General features: G+C 29.2%; 1 protein-coding gene across 1 annotated transcript in view; it reads right to left on the bottom strand.

Moving 5' to 3' along the window:
* The window catches only part of LOC129972073 (calcitonin gene-related peptide type 1 receptor-like), a 196,548-nt gene that overhangs the window by 72,957 nt on the left and 104,078 nt on the right, over positions 1 to 19,513 (bottom strand). Inside the window, exons 6-8 of the mRNA XM_056086054.1 lie at positions 13,532 to 13,657; positions 4,967 to 5,061; positions 3,802 to 3,893 (exon numbers count right to left, since the gene is read on the bottom strand). Of these exons, the coding sequence (XP_055942029.1) occupies positions 3,802 to 3,893; positions 4,967 to 5,061; positions 13,532 to 13,657 (313 nt within the window). The remainder of the gene's footprint in view (positions 1 to 3,801; positions 3,894 to 4,966; positions 5,062 to 13,531; positions 13,658 to 19,513) is intronic.

Here is a 19,513-nt window from a genome sequence, read left to right as displayed (position 1 = left end):
ATTTGTCTATTTTAACGTTGTTCATTATTAATTGAAGAAGCATTTTTTGTTGTTGTTTTGCCATGTTTATTCGTCAAAATTAAACCATTCCAAATGTTATGTTATGTTGTGACTTATGGCACTTTACAAGTCCGCTGACACTTCCAACTGTTTAGGAGACGTGTGAAAGTAAAATATTTTGGAATATTTCTAAGAGATTTAGTGGAAACGAAATTTATTTTTAATTTTGAGATTTTGCTTTCATTATTTTTAATAGAATATGTAAGTTAGGTTATATAAATATTGTTATTGCATACAATATATCTTAAGTTTTCAATGAATTTAATTTTAATATTTTACATTTGGGCAATTAATAACAACATTCAATATAGATTTTAAAATTACGATTATTTTAAACAACATTCATTTTAATCTCTGCGCCATTCAAGCGCTTTTGAAGAATTTTTCAGATATTCCAATAAAATTTGGAATCTTAAGTAATTAGCGTCTTTTATGTAACATATTTATATTCAAAAGAGGAAATAATTGATAATATTCTAAACCCCTAGTAAAATTTAAAATCCAGAGCAGGAAGGCAAATGGAAAAAAAATTATTCGTGTAACCCGATAGTAAATTAAGACAAATGGAAAGAAATAATCGTCCATCCAGATAATAATAAAAAATCAGAAGTTGGAAGACAAATGGGGAAACCGTATTCGTCCATCCGGATAAAACTTTAAAAATCAGAAGTAGGGAGACAAATGGAAAAAGATTATTCGTCTATTCGATGATAATTTAAAATAAAGAGTAGTTAAACAAATGAAAAAAAAATTATTTGTCCATCCTAGTCATAATTTTAATTTAAAATCAGGAGTAGGAAGACAAATGGGAAACATTTATTCGTCCACCCCGATAATATTTTAAAATCAGAAGCACGGAGAAAAATGGAAAAGAAAATAAATTTTTCATCCATCCCTTTCCATCTAAAAGGTTGCTCCTCACAAATCGCACAACTAGGCTTTAATTAAGATTCGAAATTTGGACATCTGGACAATCATCTCATTAAAATCTAATAAATCTACAGCCATGTCCCTGATATAGAATCTACGGTGTAGTAAATAGCTCATCATTAGACATAATCAGTTTTATCTTTAAATAGTCGCAATTTATCTCTCGGATACAAAATCTATTCTATGATATTCGTGGCTTAGATAATTTTCTCGTTTATAACTATGATAATGAGTACTAATGAAGTTGCAAATGAATTTTCTGACAGAAAACTACATGTTGTAATTCGTTAAGTACTGAAACCAGAGGAAAAAAAATAAAATAACAGAAAATTGATTACCTAATCTATTAGGTATATCCGTCAGATTTTGCGATTAACGGCGTTATATATAAGCGTTACGCCCCTTTAATATTGACCCAACAGCTAACTTCGAAATCATTGGAGGTAGCATGCCTCTCCGTTCTATTAGTTACATCTAGCAAAATATTCCTCAAACACTAATATTTTCAACAAAAGGATGTTCCTCTCTTCTATTGTTGAAACTGACCAAGTCAAGAAGATTTAAATATCCCAATTTTAGATATTTTTATGTCATATTATTGGCTACTTCAGGAAAGAATTTGCAATTAATAAGCGACGCTTCTTCCAGATGGCTGTTGATTGGCCACATATAATAAAATTAGCTTCATTATCTTTGAAGGGAATAATGTTTTTTTTATTATTAAATATATTTTTCGAAGTATATGTTGGTAAGTAGGAATCCGGGGGACTGTTTAAAGTTTCAATTTCACAATCTATTAAGCAATGAATGTATCTGCTCAAGAACTACAAATTGCCATTATTTCAGGTCTTTTACAGTATTTTTCCAACTGGGAGCTTATATCTTTCTGTAATATTTAAAAATCATTCATTTGAACACGTTTAGAATAGGCACTATGCATATGCTATAGATATTTATCTTACAAATTCTGAGAAAAAAGGAGGAAAACTTTTAACTACAATTCGTTTCAGTATTCTGAGACGACCCCTTTTCGACGATTCTATCTCATTAAGGGAAGAGACGCGGAAGAACGAGAGCATTTCCGGAATTATTCATTATTCTTTTATCTTGATTTTCGCCCTATTGGATACTTTATTTCTTCAATTTTTTTTCACATCTATGTAAATAGCGTGTCGCTTCTGACCATAATATTTCAGTTGTTTGGGAATACTCCATTTTATTGTTAAATGTAAACATCCCCTCCTTTCATCTTTCCTCTCACCTCTACTTTGACGAATTAAACCCATCCTAACGCATGCGCAAAAGCTCAGAGGGTTTTAGAACCCGTTGTCAAACAATACTGATAACAACTTGAAGAAATCTTCTATAATAATTTGCTTACAGTAAAACATAAGCTGCATAAACGAGCCAAAACTTGGAAATCCATGTATCTAACATTACGGCAAATTAAGCAGTTAATTTTCAGTTTATTTCCCCTGTTTATATCGGAATACTTTTCTACAGCTGCTGTTCCTTTAGAGACAATGTTTTAATTTACCATTTCTCTCATAGATGCCTACTGCTTATGCCTGAAACTTATGCCTGAAGTTTCATGAATAATTTCAATTCAATTTTGAAGGCGGCTATTTCTCTATATGGATGTTTTTTCTATTATTTCAAAATTAATGAGAAAATATTTTTATTATTTATAGAAAAAAATCTGGTATTGGAAAATGGTGTAGGTAGATTCTACTCAATAAATGCTCCATTTTACTGATCTTCCTACAACATTAATCAAGTAGAAATACTATCGATTATACTATTATTCCGAAAAATGCCGGAAAATATATATAAAATGTATTTCAAAACGTATTTATAGGAAAATAAATTAAAATGAAATGATTTATAATATTATTAAGAAATAATTTTCAAATGCTATTTCATATCACAGTACATTTATAAAAATGAGAGAGATTGTTTCCAACCGCATAAAAACAATAACTATTCCTCTTTAGATTAAATTTTTTACCATATATTATATTAAAAGAATTTAACCACTGTTATGAATAATAAAGAAAGAAAAGAACAGGAAATATATTTTCACTACTTTCAAGCAATTCAAATAAAACTAATATTTCAGCCTTTTCCATTCCATATTGAATTATTGTTTTAAATTAGTATTATTAATATTCTGTCCAGTTATTTTATATATGGTGATAAAATAAGGCAGATGGTAAAATTATTTACAAGGAGATTGCAGATAACATAGATGAGTTACACAAAATGAATGAATAGTAAAAGACTCAGAAGTGCTGCAATTTTACTAATTTATATACAAAAATGTGGAGCAAAACTAGTATATATAAGTCAACCATCTGACTCTCCGACCCGCCACGAAGGCACACGGATTTAATCCATAGAAACTGAATGACCGAAACGCCGCAACAGCAACATTGGCGGGAACTGTGGTTGAGTCCTAAGGGCCGTCACCGGCCACGGTACAACCCTCCCTGAAGGAAGTACGTCCCGTCATCAATGGGAAGAGTCAGATCCCCCACCTATTAGTGTACCCTCCAGGGTGGCGAGATCCAACCACCATGCCGAAGCCTCTTATCCTTATTTCGAGGTGCCCCCCGGAGGTTTAACTAGTATATATAAAGTGACCCTTCATTCTGTCGAAAGTTTCTTTTGATTATTAAAAGCTGTGTTTAAAATTGTAAAACAAAGATACAAAGATATTTATTTGATATAAACAAATATGTTTAGAAAAGGCATTTTGAAAGCAAATGAGACCTATCTTAGTGAATTTGAGCAGAAAGAAATTACACTTACTTGTAGATGACGAAGATGAAAAGAGCTGGTATCAGGAACAACATCGAGATGGCGTATGTCACAATATGGAAGTACTGTAAACGCCGCATGCCCTGGAAAATAAAAATGAATAATTATTTAGAAAAATCGCTATCATTACGTTAAAATAATTTGAAAGCATTGATATTAACATAATGATGAGATTTTAATATAAATCGCAAGAAAATATATTCAACAAAATCTGAAAACCTATCTCTCAGTGAAATTCATTTTTGAAAGTTTTTAAACTTAATAAGACTTTTCTTCGCCGAATTTCAGTTAATTTCTGATAAGTTAAATGGAAATTATATAAATCTGTATATCTAAAAGTATATTATGGAAACTAAGAAATCTGTTGTCAATAATTATTACATAAGATGGAAAGAGATGAAGTCTGAGACACGCCGGGGGAAATGTAAAGTGTCTTTCAAGATATCGAATCCATCCAATTCCTTCAAAATATCAAAAACTTTCTTTAGCTTTAATGGTTGTAGTTATTTTCGTGATTCTTTTTGATTTTAGTATTCAAATTGAACATAATTAATTTTATTCTAGAAAGATTTTTACGTTTATTCAGTTTTTTCAATTAAATTTCTAAAAACAGTTTTATTATATTCCGTTTCCTTCTAAGAAAGCAGCTTAAGTTAGATTGAAAATAATGCATCTCATTCAATTTTGTAGAATTAATCACGACCGTCTCATACAGCTAGTGCGAAAGCATATACATGATGTATACAAAAACTCAAAAAAATTGTCACCGGTAAATATACAGGTTTTACTCAACTTACAGTGCTTTGTATTGACTTAAACATAATTTAATTTCACTCTTATTTCATTCGTCAACCTGATCTTCTCCATCTATAGTAATCTGTGCAGAACTTATTTTGCCAAACACAGAAAGATCAAATTAACTACTGCGTATACCTCTGAGCGAAAACGGTAATTAAATAACTAGAATTCTCGAAGACGGCAGCATGTGTAAATCATCCTGTATAATTTCTGATCAAAGCTTTTAGTTTCTTCTTCATTTCATAAAATAAATGTATTTTTAAAAAAGTAGAATGCTTTTCAAAAATTTAATTTCAAAAGTTAAACAGGTATTTTTTGATGGGAAAAATGAAGCAAGCAATATGGTTCTTTTACCCACCTGTATTCGACTGCAGCTGCTGTAATTTGTCCATTCACTGTCCCACTCGTTCACGTACCAAGAGCCATTGGACATACAGCGTTTCGAAGCATATTCTGAGAGGAAAAAAATTATCATTGTTAAGAATTATTTTTCATATAGGATGAGAAAAATATGTACATATTCTCACTTATATATTTAAAAATTCGTTCATTAATTAGAAATCAATATACCTATTTTCGCTTACTCCTCATTTTAGGCGACACTTTTTTTCCAGTTTTTCAATTGATATGATTTGAAAAGAGAAAGCGTGTTTATCAAAGTTCAAATTTTATTGCATTAAACATTTTAATTTATTTCTTGTAACATCTGCTACTGACGCAAAAGGAAAGAGTGTAAGTATATGTGTATTGGTGTTCTACAAGATGGACCATTAGATTTAAAGCTACCATTGGCACAAATGTAATTTGTGAGTGGAAATAGGCACCTAGGAGCGACTCTTTTCTATTTCTTGGACAAAATGGTTTCGAAATTTTAATTGACATTTTGATAAACTAAGAATTATGAATAATTTGCAGTTTGTTATGAAAAGTTACCATAATTCAAAAATATTATAGCATAAATATGATTTTCATATAATTTTAATTTTTAGAGAAATAGAGTGAAAAAAGAAAATCGAAAGAAACTCATTGAAAATGAGAATATTTTCATTGGTTCTAATTTAATGATAGTACAAATGGTTTGTTTACTATTAATTGCGGTTTGAAAATGTGTTTAATATATTTATAATAATATAAATATATTATTCTTCTGTTATGGTTGATAATCAATGCCTGAATATTGAGCCTTTTTTACCATACAGAATAATTTTTTTCTTAAAGTACGCTTTTAGTCACTTTCCGATGTCAATTAAGATTTAGATTTTACGTGGGGTGACTGGAAATGAAGAAGATGCACAGCTCAATTAACAGAAAGGTGTAAATTTCTAAAATAATACCACTTACTGGTATACCAAAATTCGAAATGTATAGGTATTTATTTTTCTGGAAATAATTAAGATAAAAGTTATTCGAAAAGATTTAATGAAAGAATGACGCCAAAACATCAACATATAAATGAAATTATACATATAATATTATAATCACTATTATGAATCTTGCCAAACATTTCTATAAAATCTTAATTCTGATTAGTTTTAATTCGACTCTGTGGAATGTGAATTGAAAAAAAAACAATATAAAAAAGCAATAGTTGAATAAAGAGATATTTCGGTACACTGAAGTTAAATGCAATCAAAATCAGTACTTTTGATGTATGTGTGTACTAATGTGTAATGTGTGCTCAATAATTTCTAATTAATCTACACGTTCTAAAAAATTAATTTCTAATCTAAAATAGGACATATGTTTATACCCTCTCACGACCCGTTTCGGTTGGGCATTAATTATGCTGGCATATGAGGGCCTGTCATAAGAATCATAATTTTCGAAAATTCTGATTAAAAAATTTGGAAACCACTTCTCGAAGTGCGTATTACAACGTGAATCTACTGGAAAGAGCCACTGACTTCTCCAGGCAAGATAGTTTCAGGAAAATCATTCCCACTCATTGTTTTTGTTTCAATGTTGATTAACATTGTCAATGTTTGGAAAAGCGAGAAATTTGGAAAATAGTTTCACGAGAATGTCGAGAATATTTCAAGAACTATGCCAAAGTTTTTTTTTTCCCAATTTTGACTGGCCAATTTTTGACTTTTTGACTGGTCATTCGATTTTCTTCCTTGATTGCTGCAGTGCTGATAATGATGGAAGAAAAAGAATTATTCTTGCATTTTGAATTTATTTGTGATTCTGCATTTATTTTAGTTATTTCTAAATCCTCCCACGAATCTTTAGAAATATACACGATTAGCAATTTCTGTATCAGTAGCAATGGTCACACGTCATAACCACACATTACAAATAACAGATCATTAGTTTGTTTCCGTGTTCCTAATCCATCCATTCGGTGCTCTGGAAATTCAAACCACATTGCGAAACTCGACCTTGACCAAATATTTAGCAGACATACAGTCACGTGACTTGCGCAATCAATCATCTGGCAAGCGACTCTCCCTATCCAATTAAGAACTTGGAAGACGAGGGACGTCTTATGCCATTACCATCCTATCCATCTCCTGATTATAGCTACAATTTCATTTATTCATGAAAACTTAGCTCCCGACAGCACTGGGTCACCCCTCTGCACTCACATCATTCATTCGTTGGCACATTTTCATCAATATTGAAAAAACAAGATGTCCCTTGTGAAGCCAATTATATCCTGGATATCCGGACGATGTAATTCTACCCTTTCACTGGCACATTTCGTATTCCGAATTCCATCCACTGCGCATCGATCTTTAACTACAAATCATTATCGTAATTTCTGTCGGCTACCGCCCACTAACATTCTCCGTCAGAGGCCCGTATCTCATGCATAGCAATGAGGCCGGGGGCCCGCAGATATGCTCGAAACAGTTTCAGCTGCAAAGACTCATTTTAGTTAATGCAATATACGTAGTTTCAGCAGATATTACAATCCATCTGGGGCAATTCCTTGGGACAGAAAATGTATGTTTATAAATTTGAAAAAAAAAAAGAAGCAAAAGGCATATGTAGCTATTTTTTTCAAAAGGAGTATTTGAAAAAAAGTTTGAAAAAAAAATGCATCAAGGATCAGAATAAATTACAAAAGTTTTTATTGTATCTCGGATTTTTAGTGATAGCTCTGTAACTACATACTAACCCATTTTCTTAGCTTTTGTGAACACATAAAATACATTTTTTCAGTATTTTCTAACAAATATTTTTTCTTTATTTGTTTTCTTTTTGCAGATTTTTATCTAACTTTTTTCATGTTTGTAAAGATGGAAATTTTTTATTGATTTTATTCTTTTTAATGATGCGCCAGAATCTCTAAATTTTGAACGGCTGAGTGTTGGTGAAGACAATACGCTATTCTAAAACTTTTAGAAATTAATAATAAATATAAGTATTAAAAATATAGGTAAATCAACTAAATAATTTGTAAAATTAATTAGTTGATTTTTTATTTTATTAATGTGTAGCTCCTTGGTCGTTAATTTGAAAAAAAAATAATTTTCTATTCCATAATATACCAAAACAAATTATCATTTGAAAATGAAGTCAAACATACAAAAATTAAAAATGTTTTTTCATAGGGCCACAAATTATGTCTTTAAAAACCGTTTTTATAATTTATCATAGGAATAAAATGGCAAAATTATACTTCATAAAAAATGAAATCCTTTCACAAAATACAAATATGCCTCATCGGCATAAGTTTATTATAAAACATTTTAATCAATTTTTTCCAACGTTTCCTCAACAGTTTTTGTAAAAAAGATTTTTGAAAAAGTAATGTTTTTCAATAGTATAATAAAGATAAGTATTTATTATTTTACATAAACTCCATCATTAAGATTATCTCTGTAATTCGGAAATTTTCTCTGTAATTTGAAAAGTATTTGAATCCCTAGAAATTTTTGAAAAATCATAAAAAACTTTTATGATCTATGGAATATATTTGCAGAAGGATCTCTTTTTCTCTCAAAATTAATATCATATATTTCGAATTTATTGCTGAAATCTGCCGAGAGATTGTGAAATAAAAAATTTCCTTTTCCCGCTAACTCGCAGTAAGAACGATTCTTTAACAATTATGGAAAATAGATTTCCAAACGTGTTCCATAAGGGTTTAGACTTCATACTAAACCACGAATTTTACGATAATTTGTAATTAAATTATAATTAATCTGCATTAATTAATAATTTCATAATTTGGCAATTTGTATTAATTAGTAAATAGATTATTTGATATTTTGTTTTAATTAATAATTTAGTAATTTTACAATTTGTATTAATTTATAAATCTATAAATTAACTGTCAATTCATAATTTGAAAGTTGTATTAATTAGTAATTTGATAATTTGTATTAATTTGTCAATAGATAATCTATACAAATTTCTATTAAAATAATAGCAAAAATTGTGTAGTAATGCTTACATGAAGGTAATGTTTTAGAGAATGGTAATGATCCCTCAATTTTTCTACTTTTGGTTTTAGAACATTCAGATCATACTTCAAACATCAAAATATTGAATTACTAAAAATATTGTGATAAAATAAATTTGTCCAAAAAAGTAAAACAAAAATATGAATGTAAATAGATAATTTTATTCCATTTTTTTTTATATATTTTCAAAGTTACATTATTATTTGAATAGAATTAATTTAAAATAAGGATAAATTATGTCATTTCTAAAAATACTATATGCACCATTAAAAATTGAAGCAAAAAACTATTATTAAAACTACTATTACATTGTTTACATAACTACTATTACATTGTTTACATAACTACTATTACATTGTTTACATAACTACTATTACATTGTTTTTTTCCTTTCGAAAAAAATCTTTAACGGAGCTCTATTTAAAATTTAACTTGCAAAGACTGAATTTCCTTTGGTTATTCCTTCCCTCATTCACCAATTAGCATTTACAGTTTAAATGTTTCTACATTTTAAAAAAATATACTACAAATATACTACTAAAAATACTACCAGACAGAATATTATAAAAATCAAATTTGAGAAAAATGTAAATTTAAATAACGAAATTTTTTCTTGCTGTTTCCCTATATTTTAATTCAAAAAAATTTTTGATTAAAACATATTAAATTTATTTTAAGCTGCAACCAAGTATATTTATAAAAAATATTTAAAAAGGCAAAAATGATAAGATTTAAAACGGTAGTAAATTTAGGAATTAAAAAAATTTCAATCAATCGCCGTAGTTTAGAGAATTTTTTTTTTTTTTGTATCCACTTTTAACCATAGAGATTTTTTTTTTTAAAAATGTGTGAAGTGGATCTTCTGTCACTCATCTCAGAATGAAGAACATTCCTTCGAATTAACTTCAATTTGGCTTTTATTATAATCGTGGAAAATTAAAGATTAAAACGGAAAAGGAGGGGAAAAAATAGAAAGAATTATTATCATCCCTTGGGTTTCTCTTCTCGAGTTTCGTACTTTTTAATAGGAATCTCCCGGATGCCAGAACGAAGATTACAAATGTAATATGAGCCCTCGATCTTCTCCCTTTCATGTGATTAATCTTTTCAGAGATTTAATTAAAAGAAAGTTTAATCCTGTTTGTCTTTTTTTTCACTCGTGTCGATAAAATTTCAGTTTAATTTTTGATGGGAAACTCTGAAAGTAAATCCAGAAAGAAAATGAATTATTCTTATGATTATTAGTTGATCACTGGCAGCGTGGTACCATCTGTGCTCCAGCGTTTAAAAAAAGCCATTTGTTTTCTTTTTTAACATGCATACTATTATTCATATGTCGAATGACTATCAGTAAATGAGTTTATATCATATGATTTTATTCTTGTCATATAATCACATATCAAGATTCACATTGAAATCAAATGAAGAAAACATAGAAATTTTATATATTATTTAAATGTCTGCTTTTTATCTAATTTTAATTTCTAAAGTTGGTTGTTGGTTGGTTGTTGGGTTTATTGGCGCAAGAGCCAATCTTGGCTATACTGCGCCAAACGTATGGTTTAATTCCATCCTAAAAATTATGTGGTTAAAATTTCAAAAGCAGACGATTCCAGTAAAAACCAGACATCTTTAAAAACAACAATGGATGTATCATTTTCAAACATAACAATGATTTCAAATGTACAAATAAAAAAATTAAACAAAAATTAATTTATATGTGGATATAGAGTTGAATAGCTTTTAAAAAGTTAAAAATATTCGGGTGGTAATTCTCACCCACCAAGTCAGCTAAAGTTAAAGGCGGTGAATGGAAGAAACGAATACGATGAGAATTAAAAGCAGGGCACTGGACCAAAATGTGATATACTGTAAAATCCAGTTGACAAGTAGGACATGTTGCTGCTTTTTCGCCTAGAATCAGATGCCTATGAGTGAGGCGGGTGTGTCCTATACGGAGACGAGTCAGTTTGACATCCATCTCACGTATAGGGAGAACAGGCCACAAACTAATGGTAGGTTTGATAGAACGTAGCTTATTTTGAACTTGAATGTTCCATGTCTCCTGCCAAGAAGAATATGTGTGATTAAAAACAGCCGTCTTAACATCAGAAAATGGAAGTCCGATTCTTAAAAACTCCGTCGCAGATTTTGCAGCCAAGTCGGCCTTTTCATTACCAAAAATGCCCACATGACCCGGAACCCAACAAAAAATTATATTAAAACCATCGTTTTGTAATAAACGAAATGTAAACAAAATACGAACAGCAATCGGATGCATCCGATAATGATAATTAGAAAGTGTTTTCAAGGCGCTCATGCTATCGGAATAAATGATAAAATTACGCTGAGTAGAAGGCGGATAGTGCAAATATATATAAACAAATTATTTTATAAATACAATTTTGAAATCTCGATAATAACGTGAGTAAATCTGTATATATAAGAGGAAGGAAAAAGTGCCATTTTTTCATAGAGTAGACGTTGAATTCATTAAAACATTTTTATGGACTAAATAAATTTTAAAAACATTTCAGATTTTAGCCATTTGCACATTTTAGATAACCCTGAGTTCGATAAACACATTTTTTAAAAAATCAATCTGTATGTGACAAGGTTAAGTCCAAAACGCTTTGAGCTTAGAAGGATAACATTTTGCATGCGGTCTTTACACCAAATTTATAGATTTCTATCCAATTTGGAGCAAAATGTATTCAGAGGAAGTTTGACTGGTTCTCCAAAAACGAATTAAAATGATAGGTACAAAACGTAGATGGATTAAATTCAGTGGTCAGATTTAATACTTATATTGTAGACATCTATACATTTTTGGGCCAAATTCAACGAGAGGTTGAATATCTTTCGGTTTGCATTTTTAGACGAGAAGAACAGCTCAAAAAGAATAACTCAAAACGCAATGATTTAATTATATCAAATTTGGTAGATGATTTTGTTGTTACAATTGTAGCTCTGCTTCAAATTTTGGTTTGGGAAAAAAGGCATCTAAATGACATATTTCATTTTGGATACTATTCATCACATGCGAGGGATTAAATGCCGAAAAGTTCGCCAAAGGTGAGACGATAGGTTTAGTAAAAAAGGCTGAATTCACGTCAAAAGTAGTTATTTCGTAACTATTGTAGCCAATGTCATGCAAGGCGTTTTCGTCCGTACCCAAGATTTACAATTTTTTACGGGGAAAGTGAGATAACACTTTTATTATTAAGTATGCAACGAAGTATTGGGAAGATCAATCCTGTGGGATTCGTATTATATTGCCATTCATTTTGATTTTCTTTGTGAAAATAATTCATTCAATAATTTTTTTTGCGAATTCTTCTTTCCCTTTAAAGGAAATAAATATGAAATAGGGAAAAAACTGATTAATAATTTGAGGATACAAAAGTAAAAACACATATATTCTATTTTACTATGAACATAAATGCAGATTAGGATGTACTAACAATTAATTAACGAACTGTAAAGCGCATATCATATCATTGAATGTAAACAGGATCATCAATATTCATAGTTTTCGGGCGAATCATAAGTAACATTACAAAATATATAAACACAACTTAAAACATTCACTAAGTACTTAATATTAAAATAGGTGTATTCATTTAGGAATGGATAATCTCTTTTCTTTTGATTTCTTCTTTGCTGCTGAAAATTAACTTTTATCTTGTCGCTATGATAAGTCTAACACTTTAAGCTAAACGCAGAAACACTATTTCCAGTAATTAGCTATTAATAAGATATCGATTTTGGTTCGTCTGGTTCCAAATTGGAGCGCTATTTTACCGTCGCTTCCTCTTATAAATATGGGCAGTCTAAATTTTACTCCAAGGATCTATTTTTCGATCGCGAATGAAAAATGAAAGTTCGAACAGGATGGTGTCAGCTCACATGCCATAAACGTTACAAGTCCATTCCAAAAGATCTCTTATGTTGTTCCAAAACGAGCAGTTAATATTATTGAAATAAATAGACATCAATTGCATTCTAATTTATTTTTGTCATTTTCTTATCTAAATTTCAAAATTGCAATTGCAAAAAATTATCTAAGAAATTAACTAATGCTTTTAAATGCATTAATTAAAAGCATTACTTTTTAAAAAACTTTTTTGGGGAAATCCTTGTGCGGATAGGATCCAAAGAATCATTAAATTATAGAATAAACAGAAGATTAAAATTTTTTAGAGGAAAGAATGAGCAGATTGCATTCTTCATTGTACTCTAGAACAGAAAGATGTTTGAATAATAAAATATGAGGATTTGCTTCTAATATACATTTTGAGTTTGAACCGAATTTTCAGATTTATAATTGAATATTTTATATACTACGTTTATAAAATTACATTCTTTGTGCCATTTTTTTTAATAATTTTTAAGGAAATAATGAGGTTCTGTAAAATGTTTGAGGTGCAGAAATGAATTACACCTTGACAAAAATAAGATTTGCTATACCACAAAAACATCAGCAGTAGTAAGTATTTATTACTTACTAGGACAGGGTGGCGGTTGACTCATGAAATACACGTGTTCTTGACAAAGTCCTTGAGCTTCTTCTCCGGCTGGAGTGTCCGGCCAGCACTGCCATCCGTCCCAAGTGCGGGGGCAGTACAGAGTATCTGAAATGGAAAAGAAATGTGAAATTAATTTGAGAATATTTAAAACTAGCCGCCTTTGGCGACCAGCCGGTTCGCCAATCTTAATGCTCGTTAAGATTTTAATGATTAAATATTTTATGCAATTCCAACTTTAATAGATTCTTCAGCAAAATATTTTAAAACTTCAAATTTTGATAGTCATATAATTCACTCATAATATTATAAAGGCCTTCAGTCATAACGTGATATGTATCTTTCTAATTTTCTGTTACCCCTCGTAGAATTTATGCTTTAAATTAAAGTGCAAAGGATTAATCTGCAATTAATATAATAATATTTTTTACTGAAGCAAAACATTTTTTTAATAATATGATTACTGATAATAGAGTCACTGAGCGTTTCAAACTTTATGAGCTCTAAAGAATATATTTCTTAATTTATGAATATATCTCAAGAATTTGTCAACAAAAGTTTCTCAGACTCATAATGAATAGATCGATTAATGAACAATGTTTCATTTTAAATGCATTAAACACTAAGAAAATAAAATGAATCGTTTAAAATAATCGGTTTAAAACAGGTTTAAAAAAACTACTTAAAAAACTATGTACTTAAAACTATAAGCGTATACAAAAAAATATATAACTAACATAAATACAATTTACTTTCAAAAGCATGCAACTAACCTAAAAATAATTTAAATCATCGTTGAAAGTGGTTGTCATGACAACAATCAGAACAATGCGCATGTGTGAATTTTCTTCGCCAGTTAGGTAACCCAAATGCGTGAATTTTTCTACGCCAGTTGGGGTAACGCTATGCAGATTATACATTTTTAATTTCCTTTATTCTGTGTTATTTTAATTCAAAAGTACTTCAGAATGAATCTGAAACATGGATTAATTAACAATGTTTAATTTTAAATGCATAAAACATTAAGAAAATAAACAGAATCGTTTAAAATAATCCGCCAAAAAATATTAACCCTAGCCTCATTACTGTTGGGAGAAAAAAGAAACTGAATCCTTACTCATTTGGCGGTGGGGAAAATGGAAGATTTTTTGTTGGCTGAAAAGTTGGCGGTGGGGAAAATGGAAGATTTTTTTGGCGGGAAAGTTAGTTTTTAATTAATAATTAAAATTTCAAAAAAAGGGACCCCAGGTGCACATTTCCGACCTCTAAGGTATACATGTACCAAATTTGATAGCTGTATGTCAAATGACCTGGCCTGTAGAGCGCCAACACACACACACACACACATTGAGCTTTATTATAAGTACAGATATATTTTTGTTGATATGCTAAACTGCAGAAATAATTTTTATTTTAGTTATTTTACATTTTTCAATCTTTAAAACTGCTGTTCCTCAAAACCCTCAAACTTCCAATGGCATCACCTGATGCCATTGGAAGGGAATTAAAATCTAATTTAGTTAATGATAAATAGGTAATAAGGATTAAATTATTAAATTAATATCATTGAGATTATACAATAAAATATAATTTTTATACCCTTGTATAAAAAGTAAAGCCCAAAAGTAATGTATAGCCCAGAATTTCAGTTTTACAAACATGAAACAAATAAATACACATTGCAGTTTTTATATTTAAATTAAATTACTGATCCTTTCCATGAGTATTTATCTATTCTTCACACGTTTCTTTCGTCTGTGGCATTTAAGCATTAGCGAAGCTTAAAATATATTAAACATTAGTACACATCATTATTAAAAATAAATGTAATTAATATATAAATATATTTAATAACTAGACAAATGTAATGAAACTTAAATTTCTATATATCACTGAAAAATTTCTTTAATGCTTCTCAAAGGGAAAAAAATATCAAAAGCTAAAGTTGAATTAGTTTTACATTTTCCATATATGCATAAATACATCTATAATTGAATAAAAGTGTTTACATGTTTATTTTATACAAGTTTTCTTTCAAATATATTCTGATGCATTTACGAATTTAATAAATTTTATTAATTCCACACACATGATTTTGGAATAGAAATGAAAGCTTGTATTCCTTCTATTAAATCAAGTTTGTATTATCGTATCTTTATTTCAGATTTTCAGTCCTGTGCAGCCATTTTGTTTGTCCGTTTATAGTATGTTTCTACTACTTCTGCATTTGTTTTTCTTTTTGAAGTACGTGAGTGCGTATCAACATTTTTAACGACAATAGATTTCATTTTGTTTGTAACTTTATATTTTTTTGCTAGGAATTAAATTCTTACACTTGTACAATTAAAAATTCAATTCTCTATTACTTTTAAAATCCAGTATTTTTTAAAAATTTAACAGCATTCTAACTTTTGTAGTCATTTTGTTTGAAAATGATTTGAATAGGCTTGTTGTAAATAGGTGATAGAATTATTTTCAATGGTCTATAATTTATTTATATATTTTCCCCCAATAACCATCTTTATCATACAAAATATCTTTATTCTATTCGCTTTATATTTTTTTACTTTAGAACATATGAGAAGAAAGGTGACAGATAAAGTCTATGATGAAATGAAAGATAAAATAAAGCTGACTAATCCAGAAAATGTACTATTATCTTTCTGAAGAACAGAAAACTTGAGTGAATTCTTGAGAACAAGGCAAATTAGAAAATCACCATTCGATTCAAGCTTCAACATTTTCGAGTATGCCACATCTTCAAATAGAATTACACATACTTTAATGATTTTACATTTTGCTCTTTGATGAAAGGAATGTTTGTGTATATGATGGATGAAAGCTTTTGTTATCAAATTCATACTTATATTCTTAAAGGTGGAAATTTCTAGTCATTTTATTAGATCTGAAAATCGTTCTAAAAGAAAGACAAGCATTGGATTTATAATAACGTTTATTATCAAAGTACATAACGTTTTCACTCAAAACTGAAAAAGTAGGTGACAATTCTTTTAATATTTTAATTATTATAAATAAAAGGGAAAAAAAATATTTGCAAAATTCATATTTACGTTTGCGAATCATTTCTTTCTTTCGTCAGAGACACATGATTATAAGATTACCCATCAGCCGTTATCTAAAGATTAGGATATATAATAGAATGCTTGTAAAGCCAAGAGCCTATCACCAGGTTATTTTCATTCATCTTATTTTTTAAAAAAAAATTACTTATCGGTGTATAATTTAGTAGCAAATTGTTAATTTCGGCTAGAAATTTCAATGGTTTTTTTTTAAGAGAATTACGAATGTGATATGATTTTCCTTGACGTTCTACAGAAATGCAACTTAGTTCCGTTAAAAAGATCTTGAGACAAGCTTCTGCTTTTTGGAATGACTACTTGCAGATTCAAGGACGATTTATATATACTTCGTTCAAACGAAATTCGATCAACGAAATATTTCGGCAAATTGTAGTAAAATTTCATTTTGTATATGAAAAAAATCAAATTTAATCATATATTTCCATTACAATTTATAAAATACAATTTATTTAATATCCTTGCCATAAAAAATTGAAATAGTTATTAAAACTACTCTCTTCAGACAAGCTAAAAAAGGATTCTATAAAAATATAACAATAAATATTATCAGCCGCTAAATCTGAGGATTAGGATATGCTTATAATTAGTGTTTATGACAATTAATCGTAATTTATGCAGTTTTTTTATTAATAAATAAACTTTATAAAAATTAATAATAATATATATTCTATTTCTTAGTAATAACTGAAAAACATTGCAAATTTGATTTCATTTTTTCTATAGATTCATTCTTTTACTACAATAACTGCTAGTACATTCTATAAGCAATCAGAATGACACGACGAGTTTACATTTTTCGACCAAAATATTTAACCTTCATATATTTTAAAACAATATTAGTTTCGTACTCTGCAATACATTCGAACAACTGAATTAAGAAGAAACTATTATAAGCATAAAATAGTTTAAATCAACTCAAAACAAAAAGTACTCATAATGTATTATTTTTTATAAATTTCGGACATAAGCTTTCCAAAAAAACCTTATCAACATTTTATGCTCAATCGATCTTTCTTCTAAAGTTAAAATATGCATTTAAAAATTTTGGAAGAGATGGGGGGGGGGAGGGGGTCGGAATTTGAAGTTTGACGTCACAAGTTTAGTCATCGTTACCTTGAAACTTAAGTAGAAAGGGTTTCGACATCTTGCAGACTGTTTCAAATATAATGCATCCCTCGACAAAATAAAAGCAAATAAAGGTGACATCTGCATCAGACCGAGTTTCAACATCAACGTTAGAGGATACAAGATAGAAAAGTCACTCGCTTTTTCGGAGGTATGCAATGCTTCCTTTGCAGTCTAATAATAAAAATTGCATGTGATGCTGATGCGACTAGTAATTTCAATGCAGACACTAAAATAGTCCTGTAGATTTCTGAAATCTTCAAAGAAAACGTGCCTTTTCTATCTGTGTTTTTCATAACTACTCAATCTAATGTCTTTGTGTCCATTTATTTGTTTATTTTGGATATTTATAGAAAAAAAATATTTGCATGTATTTCGGAACTATACAAATGACAGATTAAAAAAGAAAAAAAAAGTGTCTGTGTGTGCATAAATATAGATCGAATTACGCGTAAACCACATGCTGCCAAATGAAATCACCAAATTGGCGAATCTTTTTCTTGGCACTGTTTATAAGCCGTTACAACCGACAAGTACCGGATTTGACTTATAAAGAATATAATTAAGATCATTTATACTGAATGATAAAATAGCACATTCGAAGGTTCATTGGATAAACAAAATTTTTCGGGAAAAATCATCTACCAAGGAATTGAATAATAAAACTTTTAAATTACAGTAGAATAATATTTTATCAATAAGAATAGCGATATTTTCTTATGGATTTTATACAAATTATAATAGCCATTATAAATCGCAATCAAGCTTTTGATAAAAATTTATATTTCAGACTTCCATGGCCCCAAATAATTAGTAAAGATGCAGTGTAGGAAGCAATAATGTTTTCCATTATCTGTTGGAAGTTTGTGTGCTTGGAAGTTTTGAAGCTATTTGGCTGCCCACATTTGTATGAGATTGATAATTCAAAACTACAAATAGCTAAACATTGTATTATTATATATTATTTAGCTGTTTGAATTACACAGTAGCTATTAGCTATTAGATGGATATAATGTAGTACTATGGTATTACAGGTGAATATTATATTAGAGCTAGAAGTTCAGTATATAATTTTATCATTAGAATTGCCGCTCTGTTTCAGATTTTGGAAAGATTCCGTCAAAAGAAATGATTGTCTGTGGGTACTTTCCGGTCAGCCGGGAACAAGAGAAAAGTCGCCAAATTATTCAAACGCAACCTGAAAAAAAACGATATCATTGCATTATTTCTCATTCCTACATGTTTCGGCAATTACGTTTTGTTTTGAATTATAACTATGATAACGCATACCCAAATAGATATATTTAATATTTTTGTTAACCTGAATGATAACGCAAATTTTGCATTAACATTAGTGGTTTGATAACTAACGCAACATTAGTGGTTTGATAACGCAACATTAGTGGTTTGATGATCTAAAGCAAGATATAAAATAAGAAATGTAGTCACTGGAATGGGGTTAATACCAAAGAACCAGAAATTCAAGTGTGTATTTTGAACAACTTTGTTCCAAGCAACTGAAATCATAATTTGACTCAGAATTAAAATTATAGTTATTACAAGTCCGTATATCAAATTTCATTTACTTAAGATGGTGCATATTTCAGTTATTATATTTGTATGCATGCAAAACTGTATAGAACCGACAAATGATCAATATTGGGGAGGATTTTGTTCCAAATTTGATGCCTACCTACACTTTAGACGCTAAATCTGTGCACCAAATTTTAAACGTTTA

Source organism: Argiope bruennichi, chromosome 6, assembly GCF_947563725.1.
Source record: "Argiope bruennichi chromosome 6, qqArgBrue1.1, whole genome shotgun sequence".
Classification (NCBI taxonomy): domain Eukaryota; kingdom Metazoa; phylum Arthropoda; class Arachnida; order Araneae; family Araneidae; genus Argiope; species Argiope bruennichi.
This window is presented reverse-complemented; position numbering and strand designations above follow the sequence as displayed.